General features: G+C 36.0%; 1 protein-coding gene across 43 annotated transcripts in view; it reads right to left on the minus strand.

The window, feature by feature from the left end:
* Clasp2 (cytoplasmic linker associated protein 2) overlaps nt 1-12,323 on the minus strand; it is a 206,657-nt gene that overhangs the window by 93,170 nt on the left and 101,164 nt on the right. For 33 of the 43 annotated variants that reach the window (XM_074074086.1, XM_074074084.1, XM_074074082.1 and 30 more), the window contains 5 exons: nt 11,541-11,618; nt 10,832-10,999; nt 8,294-8,349; nt 7,331-7,504; nt 300-323 (listed from right to left, as the gene is read on the minus strand). In XM_074074086.1, the coding sequence (XP_073930187.1) occupies nt 300-323; nt 7,331-7,504; nt 8,294-8,349; nt 10,832-10,999; nt 11,541-11,618 (500 nt within the window). The remainder of the gene's footprint in view (nt 1-299; nt 324-7,330; nt 7,505-8,293; nt 8,350-10,831; nt 11,000-11,540; nt 11,619-12,323) is intronic. The other 10 variants (XM_074074091.1, XM_074074087.1, XM_074074085.1 and 7 more) reach the window with 1 other exon arrangement.

Genomic DNA, 12,323 nt, shown 5'->3' on the forward strand with positions numbered 1-12,323 from the left:
CTCAGAGACATATTTCTAAGGGCTCATGTAAAAATTTTAAGATAACTGATATAAGTTACAACATACAGTATAGTACTATTTGAATAGATTTGGAAATCCCAAACTGGATATATACAACCCACAATTAAACCACAGAATGATGTAGCCATATTCACATTAAGATTCTTGGCAAAAAAAAAAAGATTATTGATAAATAACTAGTATATTTTAGAGATAAGTAAGTAGCATATTCTGGAGAAGAATGAACAAGAACCCAAGAGCCATAAATGTGTGGTAGAATTATAAAAGGACATTCTTACCATCCATCTTGTCAGAAGTATCCTCTTTGATGAAAGAGCAAACAAAGAACAGAGGAAAACTTAGTATATTAGAAAACATGGTTTTATAATCCCTATAAAACTTTCTTAAAAGACAAAAGTCATTGCACAGGTATATGGTTTACTGCCTTGTTTCTTAGCCACCCCACCTTTTCTTTGAACTTTTTAGCCTCTATAACCTATATCTGTATAAACTTAACAACTCACTTTCTCTATTTCACTACTTGATAGAGCAAATTACACAACAATGTAGTCATGGATTCTGGTACTACTAAAGACCTGATATTTAGTGCCTGTTCAGAAGAGTTAAGATGATGCTCTTACAAAGGTTATGCTTGTGGGGCTGGCCTCTGGGGACTTTAGTTTTGAATGCTCTCTATGTTAAGGATAAGATTAAGCGAGGGTGGAGGCACTAGATTCTACTACGCCAGTTTGCCTGAATTGCTTTTACAAACTGTGATTTGTGGTAAACACCTACGTTCTTTCTGGGAGTGTGGAGTTTAGTAATTGTGGCTGGTTTCAAGAGCAGAGTGCCTATGTGACTATCCCTCAACTCTTCTGTCTGCCCTGGACTGTAAGGCTATAGTGAGCTTCCCTAGGCAGAAACACTGCAACATTTCACTGCTAGAGAAAGAAGCAGCCTCCTAAACCATCTCTGGTAGAGAGAAAGTACCTAGACACCTCTAGACTGCTAAATCTTTTTCCTTGCTGATACTGTTGCATATCCTTTTGCTCTAATAAATCTCAACCAAGAGAACAGCTGCCTCTGAGTTTAGCAAGTCCCCAAATGTGTGGGTGGTTATGGAAAGTCTAAGAATGTTCCTCTTCTTGTGCCTCATCAATGGCTGTTCTAAACCTCAAGTTACTTCCTGGCACATGATTGTGAACTCTGAATCCTCAGGCAGAAGATCACAACCTCTGTAATACCTGCCCCCTATAAATATTATATCCAAATCTCCCATCTGCTTCATTTCCTTTCCTTCTACCTCAGTGAAACTGCTGACCTTTCCACATCCACAGCAACCTTCCCAGCCGTGCTTTCTATACCCCATGCCTTCCACAGGAACTTCACCGTGATGTATTTCCTCTCATCCTTGCACTTCTTTCTCTCTACTCACTTACCACTTTAGTATACAAACACATTTACCTCCACCAATCTAAAGAAAATACTAAATTGCCTGGCCCTTGAACTACAGATAATTCCTACAGTGCTCTTTCACTCCTTTTCTTAACCATCAAGTATTGGAGTAATTTATACAGATCCAACTTCTTCCATCAACTGAAATTTGACTTCTGTCCATGATCTCACCAAGAACACTTGTTTTCTTTTCCATTCAAGCAATTCCAAAAACCCAGTTGTTGAGAATATTCATAATATGCATACATATATCAAAATTTCCTTAACATAAATTCATACCACATGAAGCTTCCTCTTCATAAAGTTAAAGGGTAAATTTCAAAACACTTGTGGTATCATTGCTGACAAAGTACTGAAGGAAAACAAAAACCAAAAACCAGTGGCAACTGTTTTAAGGAATGTATGTTCAATATTGGTAAAACGCTCTCCTATTTCTATACTACTTTATTCCAACTATCTCCTAATACCTCCAGTTTGAGGTCTCACTGACTTCAAACTCAAAATGTATAAAACTCAACAAACTTTTAGGTGCTCACCTCTCAGCAACCTATAAACGGACTGAGATACTCTTGAGTAGAAAAGCATGTATCTCTGGATCCCTGGTACCTACAGGATGCCTATCAAAAGCCAAGTGATCAGCAAGTGTATGCTAGAAAACTCCTAAATCATATATGCTCAGTCATCATAAACAATGCTCCGAATAGAAGGAAGCAGAGTGCACTAGTCACAAATGTATTACAAAGTTACATAAGGGGTGAGGTATGAGGTGGGGTTGAGGTAGAAAGGGGGCAGGAAGCGTATGGCTCCCAAGTGTGAACCTGGGTTAGATGAAGAAAAGTGAAAAGGAAGACACCTTTCCCTATATCTTTCATAATGAAACAAACATGTAATTAAACTTTGCTTAGCACTCTACCACCTCAGCCATGCCCCCAGTCCTAAATACAGTATTTTCCTTCTGGTAGTAAAAATAATAGCTATTCATTGCAATGTAGTTATTTTTATGACTCAAGATGAATAGGTGGTTATCATCTTACTTCAAAAAAGCTGAGAGATAATTTACACTTAAAATTCACCGTTGTATAATATACAACTCAGTGTTTTTAATATATTCACAAGGCTATGTAATCTTTACTATTAATTTCAGACCTTTTGTTTTTGGAGGTACCGGAGTTTGAACTCAGGGCCTATACCTTGTGCCATTCCACCATGCCCTTTTTGTGATGTTTTTTTTGTGAGACAGGGTCTCAAAAACTATTTGCCTGACTGGCTTTGACCGCAATCTTACTGATTTCTGCCTCCTGAGTAGTTAGGATTACGGCCTGAACCACTGGTGCCTGGCTTCTAGAACATTTTTATCACTTCCAAAAGAAATCCTGTACCCCTTAGCAACCATTCCCTCTAGTTTTTTTACTTCTAGTTCCTGGCAACAATTACTATACTTTGTAATTCTGTGGATTTGCCTGTACTAATCATTTCATGTAACTGGAATCAAAATACGTGGCTGTTGCTGTCTGACTTCATAAATACGCATATGTATGTGAAAGTTTTTTTAACATAAATTCTGACTACATCATACCACACCAAGCTTTTTCTTCATGAAGTTAAAGGGTAAATTTCAAAACACAATACTCATGATATCTTTACTGACAAAGTATTCAATAATTTAGGGAAAACAAAGATAAAATATAGTGGCAACTGTTTTACCAAGTGTATGGAGTTTAATACTACATCTTGTGCATGCATTTTTGTGGCTCAGTAATAATCCATTTCCCTGTGTGGACAAATCCCACTTTGCTTGTCATTTACCAGCTGATGGACAAGTAAGCTGTTGCTACTATTTTGGCTATTATGAATAATGTTGCTATCAACATTCACATACAAATTTTTTAAGAACAAATGCTTTTGTATCTCATAGCTAGAGTAGAATTGATAGATCATATGGTAATATGTTTAACTTTTTGAGAAACTGCCAACCTATTTCCAAAAAGCATGTTTCATTCCACATTCCCACTAGCAGCATGTGCAGATTCTCCACAACCTTGTCAGAGGTTGATACTGTCTATCTTTTTGATTTGTAGGCATCACAATGGGTGTGAAGTGATATATCATTATGCTTTTGAGTTGTACTTCCCTAAATGACTAATGATGTTGATTATCTTTCTATGTACTTACTAGCAATCTACATGTATCTTTACTGGAGAAAAGTCAAGTTGAATCATTTGTCCATTTTTAAAATGAAGTTATCTTTTTTACTAGTGAGTTCTAAGAGTTATGTGTGTGTGTGTGTGTATGCATTATATTTCATGGGATCCAAGTTTCTGATTAGAATCATATATATATATATATATGATTTGCAAATATTTTCTCTTATTTACATGCTATTTTTTCACGTTTTTGAAAGTATTGTTTAAAGCATGAAGGTTGAAGTCTAATCTATCTCTTCTTTGACTGAGTGGTGTCAGAGCTAAGAGAATATTGCCTAATCCCGGGTTAAAGACTGATGCCAATCTATCCTTCTGAGTGTTATAGTAGTATTCTTATATTTAGGCTTTTGATCCATGCTGAGTTTAGGTAGGAGTCCAGATTAATTCTTTTGTATCCAGGTGTTTCAATATCATTTGTTTAAAAGACAACGGACATTGAATCATCTTTGCCCTCTTGCTGACAATCAACTAACCATAAATGTACAGGTTTATTTGTAGATTCTTAATTTTATTCCAGTCTTTTAAGTCTATTCTTAGACCAGTACCACAAAGTCTTGGTCACTGTAGCTTTGAAGTTTTGAAATTGCAAATGTGAGTCCCCCAACTTTGTGGGTTTTTGAAGATTACTGCAGTTACTCTGGGTCCTCTGAATTTCCATATGAATTTTGGGTTCAGCTTGTCAACTTCTGTAAAAAGGTACCTGTACAGGAATCCTATTTGTGTATCAATATGCCATCTTAATAACTTTTAAAATCTATAAGCCTATAATGTCTATTTATTTATGTCTTCTTTAATTTCTTTTAACAATGTAATGTAGTTTTCAGTATACAAACCTTACATGTATTTTGTTATATTTATTCCTAGGTATTTTCTTCCTTTTTCGGGGGGTGGTACTGGGTTTAAACTCAGGGACTTACACTGGCTAGAAAGACACTCCACCACTTGAGCCACACCTCTAATTATTGTTATTTCTTTGTGTTGTGGTACTGGGCTTTGAACTAAGGACCTTACTCTTCCAAGGCACTTGAGCCCTTTTTCTGATGTTATTTTAATTGTTTTCTTAATTTCATTTGCTCATTGCTGTTTTTAGAAATACAACTGATCTTTATATACTGGTCTTATATCTTGTAACCTTACTGAAGTGGTTAATTATTAGCTATAATTTTTTTTTTCATGGGTGCCTTAGGATTTTTTATACAGGTCATGTTTTCTGCAAACAGATAATTTTTCCAATCTGGATACCTTCTATTTCGTCTTCTATACCTTCTTTCTTACATAATTGCCCTGGCTAAAATAGGAAGGATGAAAGTGGACAACCTTGACTTGTTATCGATCGAGGGAAAAGCATTCAGTTTATCACTATTAAATATGGTGTTAATTGTGGATTTTTCAAACATGCTCTTTATCAGGTTGAGAAAGTTCCTTTGGTTTGTTGATTTTTTTTTTTAAATCACAAAAGAGTGCTGGATTTCATCTAATGATTTTTCTGCAGCTACTGAGATGATCATGTGTTTTTTTTTCTTTATTCCATTAATATGGTGCATTATGTTGATTTTCAGAATACTGAAATAACATGGTATTCCTGGCAACACAGTTCTTCTAAACAAAAGCATTTTCTGAAAATCAAACAACTGTTACCATCTTTGGATATAGCCCTACTGTGAAAGGGTATATTTCATTTCGCAAAGTAATGAAATTACCAAACAATGTTTGATGGTCTATATTATTCTACCTTTGTTGAAAACATGACTTTTTAATCTGCATAGTATATATAAACATACATTATAACTGAATTATTCTGTCTTTGCTACTACACACAAAAGGTGATTCTAAAAACATGTTATAATGAATATTGCTTTTCCTCTGTTTTTGGTGGTACTGGGGTTTGAACTCAGGGCCTAGTGCTTGCTAGGCAGGTGCTCTACAACTTAAGTCATACCTCAAGACTTTTTTTTTGTGGTGCTGGGGCTTGAACTCAGGGCCTACACCTTGAGCCACTCCACCAGCCCTATTTTTATGATGGGTTTTTTCGAGATAGAGTCTCACAAGTTATTTGCCTGGGCTGGCTTCGAACTACAGTCCTCCTGATCCCTGCCTCGTGAGTAGCTAGGATTATAGGCATGAGCCACTGGTGCCTAGCTTGAGACTGTTCTTGCTTTACTTGCTTTTCAGGTAGGGTTTCATGCTTTTGTGTGGGTCAGCCTTAGACTGCAATCCTCCTACCTGTGGCTTCCATGCAGGTGGGACCAGAGACATGAACCACCATGATCAGTTTACTGATTGAGATGCAGTCTTACTGACTTTTTGAAGGGGCTGTCCTGGAACCATGATCCTCCTGATTCCACCTCTTGAGTAGCTGGGATTATAGATATGAGCCACGGCAGCCAGACTTTGTTTTTGTTTCTTGATATAATTATCTAAATACTGGATTACTGAGTCAAAAACTCTTAACCCTTAAAAGGTTTCATAAGTGTTACTAACTTGTCACTCAGAAAAAAGTGTCCCATCATTACATTACGTCACATCAGCATTGTTTAACAAGGCCCTATTTACCACATTCTTATCAATACTAAGCACTAACCTAAACAAATTTACAGGTCTTTCAGTATCTATCTGTTTGATTACAGCTCAGGTTCAACATTTGTTCTGGTGTTTATTGGTGATACATGTAGATTTTTTTCTATAAAAATAATCCTATCTGTTTCTCATAGATTTGAAAACTTTACAAATTTAGATATTTTTTTTAATAGCATTTGGCAAAAGTTTCTCCCTTTTAGTTTTCAGCTACTTCATTTCACATTTTCACATTAAATTCAAGAGACTTTTCTCTCATGGCTTGCTTTTATGTTTAGAAATTCTTTCTGCAACCACAGATTAGGTGAATACTTACTATGTTTTTGTCAAGTTGCTTTATGTTTTTGTTCAAGATTTTGGTCATCTGGAATATATTTTTACATGGTGTGTAACAAAGTTATAACAATCTTACACTAAATTGTGAAATATGTGCCTAAACACTGTGTACTGAATGCATCTGTGCCAATTTTATCACATACTACATTCATGCCTAAAATCTCTGCTTTTTTGCTTTTTATTGTGTTCCACTGGTACTATCCAAGTGGAAGAAAAATGAAGCATGAAACAGAGGTAACCAATATGGATAACCAACCTCAAACTTAAATTGATGGACATGAACCCACGAAGAAAAAAATAAACTCTAAATAGCTTTTGTAGTATATGTTTAACCTTTAATGAGACAGACATAGAAGATCTTTGCAGTTCTCCCATATGCCCCCAATGGGTTTAAATTCTTGGTAAGTGAACAGAAATAGGAGAGAGGACACAGAGAAGCTGGTTACAAAGCCAATGCCCTTCTCAAATTCCTTTAGTAGTGGCTGGTTGGATGCGGCAGAAATGCAGTGCTAGAAAATTCTATGTGCAAGCATGGAATCACTGTTTCACTGATCAAGACGCTGACAAGGAGGACAAGGAGAAAGGTGGAAAAGAGGCAGCTCAGATACCTCACAAATACGCCCCCCGTACAGAATGTCATATGGATTATCCTTAAAAAGCAAGAATGAAATAGAAATGAATGCAACATATCATTTTGTTTCCACTGAGATCAGGGAGAGAATGTTGTACCATTTCTTACTTCCCACAATTAGGTATCTTACCTAGTGACGCATAGGAACCTGGATTCAGGGCACCTGCACCTAACCGTCCACTCCGCACAGACTGTCCAGCAGCATGATGCGCCTTGGCACCAGCAGCAGCATTCACATCAATGTCACTTCGTGAACGCTGCAGGCTTCCTGGAAGGGAACTGGTTTTGCTGCTGCCCACGGACACTAACAGAAGATGAAGCAAGGTAACCTGTTATTTAATTCACTGCAGACAACACGGAAATTACACAAACTTGAAATCATGAGCTAATTTCATAATGACATATATGGTCAATAAGGAAGCAGTAGCCAAGTGAATAACATCCCAAGGTTATTTTAAAGTCAGAATGACTCAGTTTCAATCCTGACACAACTAATTTCTTAGGAAATTTCAGTAATTTTTTAACCTCATTTTCCATTCTATTAAAATGAAAAAAAAAATGACCCACTTTGGCTGTAAAATTCATAGCACTGCTAGATGAAGAGAGTTATGACTAATTTAAGAAAATGAAGCACTTATAATACAAATACCTGACAGTAGTATTGTTTTCTACTATCAGAAAAATGCAAGAAAAACTAGTCCAGGGGCAAGGCTAGTCAGAAATCAATGAAGGTTTGCCACTTACAGGCAATGTACAAGATTAAGTTCTAAAATTTAGGCTTTCAGTTTTAAGAAGGAGGACTTTTAGTGAACTATGAATCATGACTCATTAGTAGATTACAAAATCAGCTGAGTGGGCCAAGACCACCATTCTGAAGAAATAAATAGAACAGAAAACAGACTTCACACATACAAGGGTAAATACTGCTACATGGAACTTTAGCTTGCATTATACTCACATATACATAGTTATGGTATATGTGTGTAGCACTGGGTTATGAAAATTATTTTTTATTGAGGATCACATCAAAGTAATTTAAAGGCTACTGCTTATACATAAGATAAGCTATGGCTCTTATTAAAAAAAGCATTACCTCTTCCAGCCACAGTTGATGGATTTGCTGTAGACCATTTGGAAGAAAAAGGGCGACTGCAAAGTAAAAAGAAATGCTTTTAAGAAGACCTAATTTACCATTCCTTTAATAAACAACTAATGAATTACCAGTTTTGAAAAGTTGAGAAAGTTCAAATCTAAACTTTCCTTTTAAAAATTAGAACACCAACGTATGTCATAAATATCAATGGTGTCTCAATTAGCTGTAAAGCAAAAACAAAATAATCAGCATGAACAAAGATGATAAGATCTACAGAGTTCAGATGTGGTCCATAGCACGTGTCATGGTGTGTACCACAAAGGAATCCATATTTATTAACACTATCAACCACTTGTACTAAGCTATTTTACTCAGGAGAAAGTGGCAGTGTGACTATTACTAGCATAGAGGCAGCTCAGCATCACCAAAGCCTAAGCCACAACAGCTGTGCACATCATAATTCACAGTTACCATGTAAGCACCTTACTCCCCCAAGTGGTACTACTGTATGTTATCGTGTGGGACATCAAAACAAGGACAGAGCTGCTGCTGAGAATAATACGTATGATTACAGAATGTTAGTAAAACATCTCTAATTATTTCAAAGAACCCACCATCTCCTTTAACATTTTTTGATTATCTTTAATTACAATGGTATTCTACAGCTTTTGGAAAAATAAAACATCTAAGTATATAATGGGAATCCAAAAAGAATGTCTTAATGGTGGGGGGAAAGAGAAGCAAAAATTCCAAATAGGTTAATGTCAGACTATAGAAAAATCTTTAAAAAATATATATCTATATATCTATATAGGGTCTTGCAATATATATAGCCCAGCCTCCTGATTGCTGAGTTTACAGTGCCACCACACCCAGCCTAGAAAAATATTCTTTAAATTACTCTATTGTGTGTGTGTATGTGTGTGTATGTGTGTTTTCTCAGTGCTAGGGATCAAACCCAGGGACTTGCACATGCCAGACAAGTACTCTGCCATGGGAACTTCATCCCCATCCCAAGTTATATTGTATCAAATGGCAAATTACCTAGTGGTTATTAAGCTCAACATTATATTTGTACCTATTCTCTAAAATCTTTATCCTCTTAGATTAATACAGACTAAGGTTCACAAAATTCAAAGATGTTTATGGTTAAAGAAGTTACTCTAGAGTCAGACGAGATACCTTCTTTAGATCCTTGATACTCAAAGTATGATCCATGGACAAATAGCACTGACATGGAAAAATTTGCACACAGTGGAAACGTTTGTCCTCACATTACAACTGCTGAATTAGATTCTGAATTTTAACACATTCTTCAGGTGATTCACATGCACTTTAAAGTCTGACCATAGTAAATAAAAAGAGAATAAAAAAGAAGCTGGCACAGTGGATCATGCCTGTAATCCTAGTTACATGGGAGGTGGAAGAGAATCATAGTTCAAGGCCAGCCTGAGCAAACAGTGAGACTCCTATCTCAACCAGACACATCATTATTCCTACAGTAATTATTTTTTCAAATCAGCTATCTGCTTTTATTCTGAAAACACATAAGAAACTGAACTTTAGTGCAGTATTCACACAACTCTTTTGAGTACCTCTTTAGAGTTTATGCTCTAGGTACCTCACCCTATTCTCAGTCTTCCATCAGAGTTGCCAAGGGAACCAACAATCTTTGTAAAAGGTCAAGTCCCAAACACAAAAATATTACAGAGAGGTAAATTGACATTGTATGAGTTGCTCTTCCTTAGAGAAATCTGTAGATTCTTGGCATAGGGTAAGAGTCCATGAAGATGAACAGAGGGGCACTGTTAGGAAGCAGAGAAGGCATGTGAAATTTTAGCTATCTAGAGAGATAGATAAGAAGGTCAGCACTGCCAAAGCAGCAAGGAGCTGAAGTAGCCAAAATGTTGGTAAGAGTAGAGTTACAGAAAAGTAAGATACTAAATCATTTTGTCTCCTTGAGCATTTATGGAATTCTTTTTTTCTTTTTTTGGTAGGAGAGGGTTTGAACTCAGGGCCTCCCACATACTGGCAGGCACCCTACTACTGAGTCTTCCCCTCACCTCCAGAATTTTTAAGGGTAGGTAGGAAAGAATTTTTTTTTTTTTAAATTCTGAAGATGATTTCTGAATCTCTGATTACAACTCCCCCATTGTACTGTTCTGAAAGTGGGCTACTTACTATATGAATTATTTTAAGATATAAAAAAATGCATTAAAGGGCTGGTGGAGTGGCTCGTGTTTGAGCACCTGCTGAGTAAGCATGAGGCCCTGAGTTCAAATCCCAGTTCTGCAAAACAAAGCATATAAATTAGCATTTCTCAGACTGTCACAGACATGAACATATAGAAACAAAGTATGAATCATTAAATTCTTAAAATTAAACCCAAAGAGAAGATAAAATAGCATGTAGCCCAACCTATTCTAAAGAATGTAAGTATATAGCTCAGCATTTTTTCAAAACTTTAGTAAAAGCAACCATCTTAAAGGAGTTGAAGACAGAAATAGAGCACAGTCATTATTTCTTGAATAGTCTTACTTGAGACTTTCTTGTGAGCTAGATGAGGACCTGTCTGATTGTGGAAGAGAAGCTACACTGCCAGAACTCTTTAAGTAAGTTTGAAGACTTTTCTGATAAGACGGCTCAAGGGAATTATATAATGTTTCAGCTTCACCAGGAAAGTGGTTTCGAAGACCCATATATGTCCTATAAAAGAAAGAAAAGCACATGAAGTAAGAGCTTTACATGATTAGAACTTAATAGTAAAGGATGAAGATAAACTCATAAGCTTTTAATACATTTGTTAAGTGTCAGGGAAATGCTTTTTAAATTAAGTAAGTTCCAGAAAAAGCAGACCTCAGTTCAAAACCTGGCTGTGCCACTTATGGTTTATGTGGAATTGAGTAAACTCCCAAATCTCCAGACTTTATCTGTCATCTATGCAGATATACCCTCTCTGCAGGATCACCGTAAGGATGAAAAAGTAACATGTGCCAGTACCTCTCACAATATCAGATAATAATACATGCTCAATAAATGGTAGCTCCTTTTCACAATGTAAGTGAATAACAGAAGAAGAATACTGGCAATTATACCAATGACAATTTAATGGAGAAAATCAATCACAATTTTGCTGAAGAGCTAGTCAAGTATAATACTTGGGACACTTCTCATTCTCTCAATGCAATTCCTATCCAAAAAGATCAAAGTATGTTTAAACTATCACAAAAATATACTATAGACTTACTTTCTTGCCTCTACTCTGGCCTCAGCATCAGCATCATGAATTCCCTTCTTAATAGTTTCAACCAAGACGGCTGCATGCCTGTAAAATAAATGTATCTTTAGATTCAAGTATACAGCTGTGCATTTCACCACAAATGGTACTTCCTCCTATATGTTACTCATCCCTCACAAAGTGGCAGGAAAGTCAGAAAGACTAATTTTGTGTAAATAACTAACAGTGCAGGATTTTCTATTTCTTTTCTTTCTTTATTTTGAGATGGGGTCTTATTATTTAGCCCAGGCTGACCAAGTAGCTGGGATTACAGATATGAACCATCATACCCAGCTCAAAGACTAAAGGATATTCTAATAATCTGCCCCAAATATTTCATTCACATATGGTTTCCTTCTGATAATTCAATCACTATAGATCTTAAAATAATTATTTTATAGAATTCAGACAATATGTACAATTTTAAATGAACTGGAAAAAAGTTGTATGGTTCCCACTAACTCTACCATTATAAAAAATGATTTGCTACAAGTACAATCTGTTATGATGTGATCAAACTGAATAGTAGCTGCCATGAAACAACTTAAAGAAAACGTGAATTATTTGATGTCTATGTTAAACAACAAATGCTATTTTTTAAAAATGAGGTGTTTTCACTGAAATAGAAAGTCGGCAATGCTCAATGTAAATGCAGGTTACTGGTGAAGCTTTAAACTTGAAAGTAATAAGAAAAACAGCCATGCAAACTGCCAGTAACCAAGTGGCTCTGCCCACATTTTCCTTTCTTTCATC

The sequence above is a fragment of the Castor canadensis genome, chromosome 5 (assembly GCF_047511655.1).
Source record: "Castor canadensis chromosome 5, mCasCan1.hap1v2, whole genome shotgun sequence".
In the NCBI taxonomy this organism is placed as follows: domain Eukaryota; kingdom Metazoa; phylum Chordata; class Mammalia; order Rodentia; family Castoridae; genus Castor; species Castor canadensis.